At 37.9% G+C, this 16,730-nt stretch overlaps 1 protein-coding gene across 17 annotated transcripts in view; it reads left to right on the forward strand.

Annotated features, from left to right (window-relative positions):
* The first annotated feature begins 319 nt into the window (after positions 1-319).
* The window catches only part of magi1b (membrane associated guanylate kinase, WW and PDZ domain containing 1b), a 137,039-nt gene continuing 120,628 nt past the window's right edge, over positions 320-16,730 (forward strand). For all 17 annotated transcript variants that reach the window (XR_014029519.1, XR_014029520.1, XR_014029521.1 and 14 more), the window contains exon 1: positions 320-1,168. Coding sequence is in view for 14 of the 17 variants with exons in the window: in XM_081358315.1 (XP_081214441.1) it covers positions 871-1,168 (298 nt within the window). In the remaining 3 variants the exon portion in view is untranslated. The remainder of the gene's footprint in view (positions 1,169-16,730) is intronic.

Raw genomic sequence — 16,730 nt, forward strand, 5'->3', positions numbered from 1 at the left:
TCATGATTTATGGCTAAGGCCCAGTACTTTGATTCTGGAGATGTTATCAATTCATCTCATTAACCAGTTTTATATGCTGCTGATTATAGCCTTGAATACAGTCCAGGTGCGATTATTTATAAATGTTGATGCTTGTATTTATTTATTGCCGGCACTCGTACGATTTATAATGTGAGAGACATTTAATCAAGAGTTTACAGAAATCGGCATAGGTTCGTAAATAGCCTATATATTTTTTTTTCTTAGACGGGCTTTAGGACCTGGTGACGGGCGCAGAGAGGATTCCCTTCAAGAGTACGAAGGGAAATAGTGCGCATGCGCGCACGTTACGCTCGCTCCATCCCTGGTCGCGAGCAGGCAGAACAGGACAGGAGAAATGTATGACAACAGACGTCAACGCTGTACCTGTTTAAAGGAGCCGTGAACTAGGAGGAAACGCTCACCAACACAGTCTGTGTGCCAAGGAAAGCTGCGGGAATTGTACTTACAAGTGTTTTCGAATATATTAAACTAAGCGTAAGACTTAAAGAAGTGTAGTTAAAGAGGTTTATGAAATTAAAACACAAGCAGATGAGCGCAACCAAGAGGATTAAAGGGGGAAGGATGTTAATAAGATGAGGAAAACAATACAGGCTAATTAGGGAAGCGGTCGGACCGGGAATTTCATTTAGTGAACAGCCGGACAATGGCTTGATTTTGTTTTTTCGTTCTTTTCTTTTTTTTGGGCTGCGAGGAAGCTGCATTCATGACCGAGGGGACGGAAAAGAAACTTTACCGCGCGTGCGAGGGATATTTCATTCTATGAAACTATTTCGTTTTCTCGTCTGTCAGCGGAACCACCTGTTTCTGGACGGATTTGATTGATTCATCATGTCCAAAGTGGTACAGAAAAAGAATCACTGGACCACCAAAGTTAACGAGTGCACGGTTTCTAAGGACGCCCGTGGCGAGCTGAACGTGCAGCTGCTCGGCGGTGCGGAGAATGGGGAGTTCGCCTATATCGGACACGTTAACGGGAATGCCGTACAGTACAGAAATGGGAAAGTGTCCGAGGGGGAATTAGTTCTGGAAGTGGAGACGCTCTCTGTCTCTGGATTGCCTCTATATGATGTGCTGACAGTGATCAAGAACTGCAAGGGACCTATTAGGTTGAAAACTGTGAGGCAAGGTAAGAAGAGTGATTTGATCTCACTTTTGTTTTTTCCATGTGATGCATTTCCTGTAAACAAATCATCGAGGAATCAACCAATCAACGAATTGCTTTCCAATAACCAATGGGTTTATTTCTTTTTTGAAGCTATACCAAATAACTACACAATTATAATAACTACATAATATATCTTAATTGTTGCTAAAATTCAATGGCCAAGTCCAATTTTTTACATTCCTCTCTAAGGAAAGCCCTGAGCTACAGCAGCATTAGTAGTAGAAGTGTATTTATTTATTTATTTATGCATTTTGCACATTCATTTTCATCTTTGTTTTCGACTTTATGTAGCCTAATGCATTTCTCACTTCAGAATGAACGAATCTCGATTCTTAAGCGTCGTGAAACTTTTTGCCCCAGTTTAAGTTGAAATAAGTGTAACTTGACAAAATCCATTTCACAGAAGGTCAGATAATGCTGAACACCCTTTGTAGCTTTGATAAGTTTAAAGCACGACTCATTAAATAAAATCACATGTGATGCAGTTCTTCACATTTCTAAGCCAATTCATATTTTTTTCACTTGACTCCTTTATGAGGAGTTGATGAGTGAACCGTGATTCCCAGGTAAAGGCACTACAGACTGTCTATTGTGCTGAAGCGGTGGTGACTCCCCACAGGGCTCTGCCTCATCACATGGTTTGAGTTATGCTTCTGCCTATTTCACCAAATGACTTCAGACAATATCAGGAAACCAGCCAATCAACTCGGACTGCATTCCCAGAGCACCACTGGGCCAGGCTCCAGCTCCCTCTCTCACTCTCTCTCATACACATTCTCCTCATATACATTCTGGTGTTGAGTTTCACTGTTTATAATCTATCATGCTGTCTGGGAATTCTTTGTTGTATCCAGCCTTAATTATGAAAATGTTTTTGGCAACAAATGCCATCTGTGTTTCTGTGAGTTTGTGAGCAAAAAGTCATTTTTTTTTTGTCTCAACAAGCTGATGATCTCAAACTCTCCCATTCTTCAGACTTGTAGGATGAATAATTGATATGAAATGCATTAAGCTGAGCTTGAAGTGCTTTTCTTGTGGACCAAGACTCTTGTTCATGTAAGCACCTGTGGGTCTTCACGTGGCCTTGTTCATTTGTGTGGGACATTATTATATACGGTGTCTAATCATGAGCACACAGCCCATCTATAACCTTCGGCACAGTTAATGCAGCGCTCAACAAATTCACTCATTAATCTTCATTGATTTTTACATTAAGACTCTCGGTCCTGGTGACCTCACTAACGGTCTGTGCCCCGGCAGCTCTCTCTGGAGGTAATATGTAATAGCAATACCTTTCAACGCTGTTGTATTGATTGATGGAACAAGCCTCTTCAGCTGAGAACATGTCAGCGACGAAAGTTACATGGGATGTCTTAAAGTGGGGAAAATGTAAAAAGATTCATGACATGAAATGCAATTTGTATATGCAATGACTTGAATAGATCTCTTCTATGATGGGCGTGTTTTGCTATTCTGAATTAAAATATTTGAAACGGTTTTGTCCGCCAAATTAAAGTTACAAGGCAAGGTTAGTAAAATATCATGTAGTAGTGTGACTTCCCAAATAGATAAATAATGCCATATTTTTCAAATTCTGAAATGTTTCGGAAAATATATTTAGAAAATATTAGGGATGCACCCAAATGAAAACTTTGTCCGATACCAATGACCGGTAATTCTTCATATTTGAAAGCCGATAACCGATATATTGGCAGATAAATTTAAATCCAATTTTTTAAATAACTTTTGAGAGCCTGAATACAAAAACAAAAGTCTCACCATGTCCCAAGCACACAATTATGATGTTCTCATTACAATTTTATGTAGCTTATACGACAGATTTAACGCTGCACATGTTGCGCTTAACTGTATTTTCCTTTTTTTGAAATGGCAAACAGTGCTCATCTGAAGCGTCTCAGCTGAAGGAAGTAATCCATTATTTACCAGCTTTAATATATCGGTATTATCGGCCAAATTTTCTTATCGGACCGATAACGATAACATTAAAAATGAACATATATCGGACGATACAGATATATCGTGCATCCCTAGAATATATTGATTAAGATGTGCACATGTGTTCAAGTTTCAAGGAAAATTATAACTTTTTGATGGTTATACCACATGACATTTTTAGAGTGATTTTTGAAACTGAAAATAGTATTATCATTTTTCAGGCCATATGAAACAAACATGAATACAAATAGTACATTTATAAGAATAGGCTATGTGTTTTAAATGATATTTTCAAATCAAAAGATTTTTCTCTTTCTATTTTTTTGTGAAAACTCTTTAAATGTGCTGTAATTGTGTGCATACAATGTCCGTCCAGACTCCAGATGGACCGTTGACTTGTTATCATGATGCATTTCACAGTAGGACAATTTATCCTGTATCAGATTTCTCCCATGTCTGTGCTCATTGTAAACAAATGCTGATCCTAGATCTGAGCTGCTTTCTGAAAGGAGAATGACACACTGCTCTACATCCCTCTGTCTGGGTGCTTCTGTGTGGGATTTGACATCGAGCTGGATTTAGGCAGTGCCTGGGGAGAAAACGCATGTGCGCGTGTAATGTATTTAGCATGTTCACAGCCTCAGTTTGCACATGGATCATGCTAATCTACCCTGAACCATTAGAAAGGGGACTGTGAAATGCCATTAAGCCAGTGGTCAAGGGGTTACCAGCATGAAGTTATTCAGTATCTGGATCACATCAGGCTGTCGAGGCTGTGCCCTTACGTTCCGCATCCATTTTTATTGTTTACACAGTCAAATATGAATCCTGATGCTTTTCACATATATCAAACACAGTTCCATTTCATATATACATATTGTAGGTTTTTATATGGCCGGCTGATAGATTTACGGCAGTGTAAATTAGCTGAAGGGAGGGGTGGAGGCCTCAGTGGGTAGATTTCATGTGGAAGTGTTTATTTCCTTTTCCTGAGTTCAGTTTAAACATCTGTGTTCTTCAGGAGAAAGAGAGGAACCCACTCTGCTTCCTATCGCAGTCGGTGAGCCGGAACAACTTAAAACAATAAGGAAAGCTAGCCATTCTTTCAGTGCCTCAAAAAGAGGAAGGGACAATAAAGGAGTGAATGAATAACCAAATGATCTCAACCGCATGTTTGTGCATCCACCTATGGTTATGCAACAGCAATTTGTGTACATTACGATTAAGGCAGGGTTGCCTAATCCTGTTCCTGGGGATCTACCTTCCTGGAAACCTGATCAAACACAACTGAAACGGTTCTGATATAGTTCAGATCGTGCCACTATTGAGGAACTGTGAATTTGAACTCAGGAAGGTGTTTTTGTGTTTCTTAAAGAGATACCAAGACCCTGGACAAGGAGTTGTACACCATGCGTGGATAGGAAAGGACTGCTTTTCTTGATGTTGTGGAGCACACATCTTTATGACCGAGTGTCTTTTTTTTTTTTTTTTTTTTTTTGCGATGTGGTCGGTTAAGTTCATTGACCTTGATGCTGATATCATTGATAAGCCTGTTAAAACAAGTCCTTATATAAATCAACAGGGGCTTGGCCTTCTTCCCACTGAATCATTGACATTTTTTATAATATAAGTTAAGTGGAATTGGTTACACTAGTGTTTGTGCAGGAGGACAATTCCAGGGTAAAAGTGCTTTTCCCCCCTCATATGATCCACAGGGAAAACTTCAGTCCAACTGGGCTAATGGGGTCTTGTGACTGACCTGTGGAGGATGCCATAAAGAATTTCTTATTCACAGATCAAATTGGATTTTACTGTATCAGTATCAGAGAGCTATTTTTATTTTTTTACAAGGGGATTCATACTCATGTGAGGTGAGGTGTTTATCTGAGATCTCCCCTATGCTCTCCGACTCACAAAACTGTTGCTTTCTTGCTTGCTGTTTGAAAAGACACTCGTGTGATGCATGACATGAAGCAAGTTGTGTTGTTAATTGTGACTTTCTCAGAATTGTGACTTCATTTCATGCAATTCTAACAGTTTCATTCAATTTTGACTTTATATTGCACATTTGTGACATTATATTGCACAACACCTACTTAATTTTTTTCACATTTTTCATAGTTGCAAATTTTTTTTTTTTGACATGTGACTTTACATTTTACAATATTACAATAATTGTGACTCTTTAATTCTGTAATGCAGTGTAGTTAACTTCTTTCGTAGTTAACTTTATTTCTTTATATCTTGCAACTGACTGTTATCTCACAATTACAGCTGTGTGTCTCACAATTGGGACTTTATATCTCACATTTGTGATTTTTTTTTTCTCCCACATCTGTATCTTTATATCTTTACATTTCACATGTGACAGTGTTTTTCTGTTGTACGTGTGTGTGAGTGTTGGAGGTCATAGTGATTGCTTCCATTCATCTGAAGCCCCGGTTACCAAAGAGATGAGCAAACATTCAGCAGAATGTCAGATACTTGGGGCTGGTGTGTGCTCAGTGATGTGTCAACAGCTTACCTGTCTCAATAGAGGTTTCTGGGGAAAGCTTGGGGTGGTTCTTAGATAAAACTCTTTCGTCTTTGTTTTGCCTGTCACATTTCTCAAGATATCACATTTACATATTCAAACATACTGATTCAAAACAACTTAAAACCTATGAAATCTGATATCTTTTTTCCCTCTCATTCTTATGTTATCTGGTCCCTCTCTCTATGTTAGGATGTTGTTTTTTCTTTCAGTTTAATCTGATCTTAAATAGAACTTTTGTTAACTGTTAAAGGAGAACTCTGGTCAATTTTAACATTGAGCTCATTTTTTTGTAAATTTGGAGTGCTGTCAATACAGAGAACAACGACAAAAATCGGTGTTGCCTACACCGTGTTATACTCTTTTTAAATTTTGCACCCTGTTGACTTCAATGGGGCAAGTTTTAAACCTGCTTTTAGCCTCTTAACATCCTTGATGTGTCATTACAAGTGCACAGCTAATGTGAGTGATTCCTTCAGAGTGATCACGGGTGAATCTGACTGCAGTAGATGTGAAAGATATTAATAAATATGATGTTATTTCAGCCAGCGCACATACCTGTATTTTCTTCCTGTTTTCGGTCGAAGCCCATAGTAATCGATTGTCGAGTTCACACGCATAGGTTTAGTTACCTATGATTGCGCGTGAACTCGACAATTGATTACTATTGACTTCGACCGAAAACAGGAAGAAAATACAGGTATGTGCGCTGGCTGAAATAACATCATATTTATTCATATCTTTCACATCTACTGCAGTCAGATTCACCCGTGATCACTCTGAAGGAATCACTCACATTAGCTGTGCACTTGTAATGACACATCAAGGATGTTAAGAGGCTAAAAGCAGGTTTAAAACTTGCCCCTTTGAAGTCAACAGGGTGCAAATTTTAAAAAGAGGATAACACGGTGTAGGCAACGCCGATTTTTGTTGTTGTTCTCTGTATTGACAGCACTCCAAATTTACAAAAAAATGAGCTCAATGTTAAAATTGACCGGAGTTCTCCTTTAAAGCAATCATTGCAATCCTCTTAAAGCTTTTGTCACCTTTCAGTCAGTGATGCTGCCCCGCATGTTTCACAACGTCACGGTCAAGGCATCCAGCAAGCCATGCAAGTTTGGTTAGTGCTTATGAAAGATTTTTTTTTTTTTGCTCCAATTTTCCATTAGTTAGGCACTTAATTGTCACAGTCGGTCTCTCTTCGGCCAGCGAAGATCTCCTAGTCAGACAAGAACTGAAAGAAAGTGAAAGATGTGATTTCTGAATAAGCAGATAAGCTTGTGGTGAGTGATGGCTGTTAGAACATTACTGGATTACTAACATTGCTGGATGGCTGAATAAATTCTGATCTGTCAGTTGTTAATCTGGGAATCAAAAGTTTTAAAAGTTTAGTTACTGGAGTAGGATTTTTCTCCATATCTGGTCCTGTTTGCTTTGGGCTTGAATGGACACATATACATACATACACACAAAATTAAGTCACTGCAAGTATTCTCCCGGTTATGTCATAAGTGATCAGTTGAGAAAGAAACCGGATGTGTGTCAGTATTCGGTCCGTGCATTCGGTCTTAAAGTGACAGCAGCCTAATATTCCAGCGGTTGTCGGTGTTGTTAATGTAAAAAAAAAAAAAAAATACTTCAACATCATCTACCATGTTCAAGAAAAAAAGATAGTGAGGAGAGCAGAAAGTGATGACTACAGCTTGTAGGATAAGCGTAGAGTGAGAGTAACAAGCAGAATCTCCAAGTGCTCCCTTGAGAACCAGACCAAAAAAGTTATGTGCACCCCTGTTTATAGCTGAAATCTGGCCTATCTTGCAATCATTATGACAAATTACACTCTTGTTTAAGGGTGGGAATTATAAGAAATTAATGATTCTGATTCGATGAATGTTTCTTTTTCTAATTTTGAGGAAGAAAGAATACACAATGTTTGGAAAACATTTGTTATGGCATTGATTCCTAACCCTGCTTTGAAATCACACACTACAGACTTGGACATTGTTGAAAGTTGGAAAAAACCTGGAGAATATATCCTTCAGATAATATTATTTTAAGTGACGTCTGTGAGAGACTATGGTTAGTGCAGGGAAGCACGATTTGATAGTTTCTCCTGCAGGGAGAAACGTTGCAGAAACATACTTGCGCACATCAGATGTTCTGATCAGCCATGCATAGCCACGGCTCTGCTGTCGTTGCCCTCTTTTCTTGTTGATTTTTAGAGCAGTCTCTCACACAGGCACTAAAATGAACTTAACCTCGGGATAGTCCTGACCTGGTGTGAATAGTCAATCATTCCCTATATCCCAGAAGTCACCAATTAGCATTTTGTGGTTCATGAACACTCATCCACTTCATTTTCCTTGTCCGGCTCAAATGTAAAGTTTATTATTTCGTATTAATTCTTTAGAAACTGCCATTGTTTGGAGTATTGGGAGAATGCTATTGCTTTTTACAATAAGTATTCCTGCAGTGCACATTGCTTATAGCATACAAGCCATATGGCTACTGTTAGATTTGATTGTCTGTACTATAAAGAAATGTGTACTGGAACTTTTAAACGAATACCCTGTTATATTCAGTTGGATTATGCTTCATCATCCCAGGGACTCTGGAGAGGTTGCTGTGTGTGTCCAGCACGATGTGTTTTTTCAGCACGGTTCCGTTCAGCCAAAGCCCAGGGGTCTGAATACACAGATCTCATTAAAGAAGAGGCCTTTTCTTTCTCTGCCTCTTCTCGTACGGCCTTATTACTGAAAGAGAGACGGCAAGAAAAAGAGTATGGGGTGTCTCGCAGAGAGTTCGGAGGGGGTCAGACTAGTTCAAGAGGATTTAGACAGGCTTTTGTTGTCAACAATAGCAGACAGAAAACACACTGTGCCACTCCGGTGTCCGATATGGTCGGCGGCTGCCCATGGATCCTTCTTTGGTGCGTTCTTTTATTGTGCTTTTCATGTAAGAGAGCCATGCATGAGCTAATCACTTTGCTCCTGCTCTTTTCAAGTACGTTTTCTTCCAAAATGCTTAATTCCAGAGATTTAAAATGTAAATTAATGCAACCTACATGTATGCATTAAAGGAGAACTCCGGTCAATTTTAACATTGAGCTTTTTTTTTGTAAATTTGGAGTGCTGTCAATACAGAGAACAACGACAAAAATCGGTGTTGCCTACACCGTGTTATCCTCTTTTTAAAATTTGCAGCCTGTTGACTTCAATGGGGCAAGTTTTAAACCTGCTTTTAGCCTCTTAACATCCTTGATGTGTCATTAAAAGTGCACAGCTAATGTGAGTGATTCCTTCAGAGTGAACACGGTGATTCTGACTGCAGTAGATGTGAAAGATATGAATAAAAATGTTTATTCAGCCAGCGCACATACCTGTATTTTCTTCCTGTTTTCGGTTGAAGTCCATAGTAATCGATTGTTGAGTTCACGCGCGTGTGCGTGTGAACTCGACAATCGATTACTATGGACTTCGACTGAAAACAGGATGTAAATACAGGTATGTGCGCTGGCTGAATTAACATCACTTTTATTAATATCTTTCACATCTACTGCAGTCAGATTCACTCGTGTTCACTCTGAAGGAATCACTCACATTAGCTGTGCACTTGTAATGACACATCAAGGATGTCAAGAGGCTAAAAGCAGGTTTAAAACTTGCCCCATTGAAGTCAACAGGGTGCAAATTTTAAAAAGAGCATAACATGGTGTAGGCAACACCGATTTTTGTCGTTGTTCTCTGTATTGACAGCACTCCAAATGTACAAAAAAATGAGCTCAATGTTAAAATTGAGTTTTGTTCTGATTTTCTATAGACATTCCCAAAATATATCAAAATATCTCCTCAGGGTCCATCACAATAGTGTGTCATATAGATTTCAAAAGCTCCCTTAGCTTCGTACAATACTATTCTCAAAATTAGGAACTGCTGTTTCTGGCAGTGTTATTGTTAACTAAAAAATAAATAAAAAAACTTGCTTGAAAAGGAGTTTGGTTCGGAGACAGAGACTGATGTTTCAACAGGAGGCACATAAACGCCAACCCAACCGCACACACACCCACCCGTGGAAGGATGCACCCCACTTTCGGAAGGGAAAACACATCAAGCTATTGAATATAATAACCATGTGTTAGTATTTACAGAAGGAAGTCGGAATCTCTCCCACAACAAACCCTCCCGGAACATTCCGCCTTTTCTGCACATTTCAGTTATCAAATCAAAGAAATTTAGCTGTGATCGCTTCTTGTCAGTAATGTTTTTAATTAATTTCTCACACAGTAACACGCCGTTCTTGATTTCCAAACAAATCAGATCTTCAGTTTGAATTGCGAAAGCCTGCATCTGCTACATTTCCAGCGTGATTCGAAACACTTGTGGTGCCGAATGTAATGACTGGAGCGTGTCGATTGTCTAAACCGTCCTGATGCCTTTTGTTAGCATGTTTATGGTGGGACGGAGGAGGGGTGTGTGTGTGTGTGTGTGTGTGTGTGTGTTTGACAGAACGCAGCTGTGGAGGTGAGGCTGCCATATGTTTACATTAGGATTTTTCCTGACAGCCACTGTACAGGACATCTGTCATTATCCCCATTTTTGTTTCTCAATGAAATTAGGGATGTGTGCAATCTTGTACTTAATATTGGGTTGGATTCTGTGCAGGATTTTCCTTGTTTGTGTCTTTTATTGCTGTGTAAGTGTGAGAAAGAGACATTGTACCTCTTATCAACACCCTTTTAATTGCTTTCTTTCACTGTTCATCTTCATTAATTAGACTTTACATGCTCTTCCGTTGTGTCTCTGGCTGTCTCTCTCGCCATGGTAACTGAAGTCATGGTGTTGTGATTTGAGTGGCGTTTATGTGACCGCGTGAGCACAGCGCCGTCCCAATTGACAGGGTCAGAGGCGCGCGCTCACACGCACACACACATGCACACATTGTCTGTTGAGATCCATCATATTCTGCCTGCAGTAAGTCAGCAGGGTAATTTCTCTCTCTTCTTTGTCATCTACTCATACACTCATTGGTCCGATTTGTCATATCTTATCTGTGTTCATTTAATTTTAATTTAATTTTAAGCCTTGGCGTGAGTAATTTTACACTATGTGACGGGATATATCACAATGCAGTTGTTTATAGTTTAAGTAACCATAACCATTTCGGATATTGTGGCATGTTTGGCAAGGTAACACCATTTTTTTTAAACAAAAAATTTAAATGTTAATACTAATGTAATACAATTGATAATTCTGATGCTAAATTCTGATTAGATACTTTAAAAAATATATATATATTCTTAAAATGTAGGACATAAATATAAACGATAAACAAACAAATAAATAAATATACAGCAAACTGAAACAAATATCAGCGCAAACATAATCAGGCCGACGTACAAGCCTTAATGTCGAACGAAAACTCAAAATTGCTTCAAATATTGTTGTACCACCAGTCCTTCTGCGTTCTCAATTCTACTTTATCCATCTCTCTTCCTCAAACTTCATGGCAGAAAAGCGTGAAGACGAGGGTGGTGCATTTAACGTTTGATGCTATTCTTAACCCTTTAATATAGCAGCGTCAGTTTAAATTAGGCTGTATGGCACTGATTTACTGGCATGCCCTGTAATTGCACCGACAGCTTTAAAGGAGGCCATTCCTGGAGTCTGGTAGCCATTTTTTGAATCTGCACCTCTTTTGCTCTCTGTGGATAGTTGGGCGGGAATCATTTATGCTAAGCTAAAGGGCTAAAGTTGCCTTGCGGTGCAGTTGGTGTTTTTTCTTTTTCTGTCTGTTTTTCATTTAGGAAGGTTTTTTTCCTCTTTAGCGTCATGCTTTAGACCTCTGCTCCTTCATTACAGATGGAAAGAAAACAAAGTTGTCTTCAGCACCTCTGAGAGGAAGGGAGGAAGAGGCATGACGAACCAATTCTCTCCATCTGTCGCTTTTTTGTGGTGGAAAAAATAGTTCAGACTTTGAAGTTTTTTTCTTCTTAGGTCAATTACAAAGACGGAGACAAATTCTGATTCTTAGGAGTCACTCGGATTAGGGAGGAGAATTTGAGTAGTTCTTTCTCACATTTGCACATTTCTCAGATCCTTTAGAGGTCATTCTCAAAATAGGTTTTGAGACATGACTTTCAAAATGTGTAATTTTTTTTTTTTTAACAGCTGACATTTGACCTTTTTACTAATAAACTGGGTAAGTGCTTCTTCCTATGAATTAGTTCACATATCCGATTGATTCAGCCATGCAATTGTGGTCTGTTTCTCATAAGTTATCGTATAATTTCAGAACACTTGACATTTATATTTTTTTTGTCCATTTTGGAGCTTCACAGAGGTGATCGTTATGAACTGTATTGTATGTCATTGTAAGGGAAAAGGTAACTGCATACTGTTTTGGAACGACATGAGCAAGAAATGACAGAATATTCATTTTTGAGTAAACTATATCTTTCATTTTATGAAGGCTTTCTGCTGCTTATATTTTACCCTCTCTCAGCATGTTTTGTTTGGAGAAGTTTACATTGACCTCATCTCATCGGTGGGCTCATATACACACGCAGACTCTTTCCTACATTACCTAATTGAATAAGTCCTGTTGCCAGGTATTGCAATTAGATGTCTCTGTGGAGTGCATTGTCCTCATTTGAAAAGTGCAGACTGCAGCATCCCTCCTTCACTCTTTCTTTTCAGCGCTTCATTTTCTCTGTCCCCATTGCATATCCTCCTTTTTTCCCTTTTTCATTTAACTTTATCTCTCCATCCCCCTCTTGCACACTGGGATCCTATTTTTAGTGTGTCAGTAAACATCCAGTTTCACGCATTACCTCATCTGTTCGTACATTAAGGAAGGCCACTGTTGGAGCCTAGTGGTAAGCCACATGTGCTCCAGTCACGTTAAGCCTTGGTGCGCATATGGGAAATTTAGGTTTGAGTCCTGCCGCATATGTGTAAAAATATAATTCTCTGTTGGAGCTCTGGCCTAGTTGTTTATTACTATAATTAGTATCATTGAGGAGTATCCTTAGTATCATTCTGTGGGGAGTTTGCGTTTGCTTTCCCCACACAGTCCAAAGACATGCAGGCTAGGTGGATTGGATTTAATTTAACTATAAAAATCCTGGTGACGTTGAGCTTTGGTGCTCATATGAGAAATTCTGGTTTGAGTCTGGCCTGCGTTGTGTCCAAATCCCATTCTTGGTCTCCCCTGTAATTTCCTGTCCCTTAAATAGCGCCAATAATCAATAAATGTTAGTGCTGTCAAATCAATTAATCATGAATAATCGCATCTAACATAAAAGTTTGTTCACATAATATATGTGTGTGTATATAATTAAATATATATACTGTATATATATATATATACACACACACACACACACACACACACACACACACACACACACACACACACACACACACACACACACACACACACACACACACACACACACACACACGTATATAGGCCTACTGTGTATATATAATGTGTGTATGTGTACATATACACAGACACGCACAAACACACACACAGACGCATATTTGATATAAATTTTATTCTATATATAGACACACACACACACACACACACACATATATATATATATATATATTATGTAAACACAAACTTTTTTATGATAGATTCAAATAATCACAACGATTAATCGATTTGACAGCACTAAAATAATAGCTTCATTATTGTTTTAAATGTTAGTTATTAATTTATCCACTTATGCTTTTTCAATCAGTTGATTTTTTTTTAATCTGTAATATTGTTCTGCAACTCATAAATAACTGTAGATCAATTTTTGATGTGCATAACTGTAAAAATCCATATATAGAGCATAATGAATAATGTAGAGGCTTTTAGATATTTAAAGGGCTATAACTAAGTCTCTGATGGTATTGTAAGTCAATTTGTTAGTACTTTGCTGAAATATACCCTAAGCAAAGTTCAAGAGCTGAGGTGGGGAAAATGTTTGGCATAAGCTGCGTTCAATTTAATACTGTTTGTTTGCTGACTCAGATACTGCAGTGCTTGTGAAACACAGATGCTGGGAAAGTTTTAAGTCCAGTCAAAGACAACATGATGAGCCCTTTCTGCTGTTTAGCCCTGACCAATGTCACTTCCTCAGTATCATTTCCTGATTCCATTACTTCCTACCTTTTTGTGTTTGTCATATGTTTTCCTCTTCACTTTTTGCTGTTCTTGTCCTAGACTTTGTTTCTGGAAAAATCTAAGTGTGGTTTATTTCTTTGAGTTGACACCTGATTCTGAAGTTTGGCTTTTTAAAGCAAATAAATGAGAAATGGCTGACTAAAATATCCACAGTGCCTGAAACTTCACCTGTTTGTGTAACACAGTAAAAGAGCTCTAGAATGTTCTGTTGGATGTTTATGTGTCTCCATGCCCTCTGTTTGCGCTACGCGCTCTGGAACTTCAGGAATCTCGTCTGACCAGTATCTTCTGATGTTATCTCTTGTTTTCTGTCCTAGCTTTGTCTCTTGTGCTTAATAGTTCACATATATTGTACTGGAAGCTGCACTCTACAAAATGCCTTTGAAGCAGATACACTTTGCTAAGATGTTGTACTTAAACATTTAAATATAAACCACTGAATTCCACTGGCTCATCCTTTAATCTTAAGCCTCAAATGGAGGTAATGGGGAGTAGATTATGACTTTGCACTGGCTCTGACCAGCACTACTGTACATTCAAGCTTGAATACCAGAGATTACAAAACTGCTCCACCAGCAAACTGTGGACTGACTGCGTATGTAACACACCTGCTCTCTGGGCGGGACCTGTCAGACAGGTTGGGGTGAAACCGACACATATCTTCATTCCACCTGTTAACAGGTGCAAGTAGGTTCAGGAAGCGAACCTTTTTTGTGTCATAATGACAGGTTCAATTCAACATATCCGTTGCTGCGCAATCTATTACACCATCTGTAGATCTTTGTTGGTTAGATGACCATGTCAGATTGAATGCGATACACTTTGACCTGAAATTTTATTTTATTTTAATAATTAAATTAAATCTTAATAATATAAATAGTTGATTTATAATAATTTAATCAAGTTTTAATAATTCAATTTTAATAATTTAAATGAATTAATTAATTTTAATAATTTTAATTTAATTTTAATAATTTTAATTTCATATTTAATATTAATAATTATTTAATTTCATATTAATACTTTTATTTAATTGTAATAATTACTTTTAATTTAAATTTTAAGATTAAATTCAAGTTACATTTTTAAGATCATTTGAAGATTTAAAATCAAAAGATAAAATGAAATCTAGATAACACTAAATGTGGCTGATTTTAACTCAACTGAATAAAATCATCTTGATGTTCATTAAAACTACCATCAAACACGAGCATGCGGCCGTAGAAGTAGTTTTGTAAATCTTTACACTAGATTTTTGTAAATTTTGCATTTGAAGATCTTTTTTTATCAAGAAACTTATAGTCCTGCAATTGAATAGCCTAAATGACTATTTCACCCTTTTTAAATCATTAGACTGGAGACTGACATGTACACCAGACGAATGTAGTGACTGTATCACATATGTGTATTTTATAAGTCACTCCAGTCCCCATAGGGTCAAGCGTAATTAAAGGGTTCGTTCACCCAAAAATGAAAATTCTGTCATTAATTGCTCACCCTCGTTCCAAACCCGTAAGACCTTCGTTCATCTTCGGAACACAAATTAAGATATTTTTGATGAAATCCGAGAGGTTTCTGAACTACCCATAGGCAGCAACGTCATTGCAACTTTCAAGGCCCAAAAAGGTAGTAAAGATATTGTTAAAATAGGCCATGTGACTACAGTGGTTCAGCATTTAAAGTTATGAAGCGACGAGAATACTTTTTGTGCGAAAACCCCCCTCAAAATAACGACTTTATTCAACAATCTCTTCTCTTCCACGTCCTTTTCCTACACTGTTGACGTAGTGTAAACAATACAGCACTTCCTGGTTCAATGTCAGAACGTCTGCTGCACAAAAAGGGTTCTCGTCGCTTCATAATATATACACTGTTCAAAAATATCTTAATTTGTGTTCCGAAGATGAACTAAGGTCTTACAGGTTTGGAACTACATGAGGGTAATTAATTAATTAATGACAGAATTTTAATTTTTGGGTGAACTAACCCTTTAAAATCACTGAAATATTAATGAGGGCTTTTGTTAATACTCTAGACGGGGAGAAGCAGGTTCAGGACATTAGCATATTAACACTGCATAATTTCTGATAAAGATATTTTTTGTTCTTAATAATTTCTCCTAAGTGATTATATAACAGAAGAACATCTCTGCTTCTAGAATCCAGAAGGTAAAAGACAACAGCACAACCATTACATCAGCGCACAATTTCTTTGTAAAGCCACCCGAGTGGAGGCTCATATATTGATGTGAGGAGTGGACAGTCATCGGTCACATGATTTGAGGCTTTATGGCCCACCAGAGGGTCTTAATGGACTCATACACTGATTGATGTCAAACAGCCTTTCCTTTAGTAAGCATTGGCCAGCGATTCTCAGTGTGTGATTCATGTATTAATAACACAGAATACATAGAACATTATGAAAAATTATCATTTTTATTTATAATAAAATAAAAAATATATATAAAAGTAAAACAAAATTATATATAAACTGTACACACACACACACACACACACACACACACACACACACACACACACACACACACACACACACATATATATAGATATATATAGATATATATAGATATGCATCTACATAGACTACAGCATGTATTTTAATGTGTGGATAGATCAATTTACTTGTTTTGAAACAAAAAATAATGGGCATGCAGGTTTGGAAAGGACACCGCTGGAGGCGTCCTCCATTTTGTGCAGCAACTGCTGCTGTGGATCCAGTGGTGGACTGTGTGATGTCATGCCTTTCAAACAAACACAGCCCTATTGTAAAGCAGAGCTGAGAAAATTATATTATGTTGAACTTCCTTTCTCATGTCCCAGCCATGAATTTGTG

The sequence above is a fragment of the Scardinius erythrophthalmus genome (assembly GCF_964197995.2).
Source record: "Scardinius erythrophthalmus genome assembly, chromosome: 25".
Taxonomy (NCBI): domain Eukaryota; kingdom Metazoa; phylum Chordata; class Actinopteri; order Cypriniformes; family Leuciscidae; genus Scardinius; species Scardinius erythrophthalmus.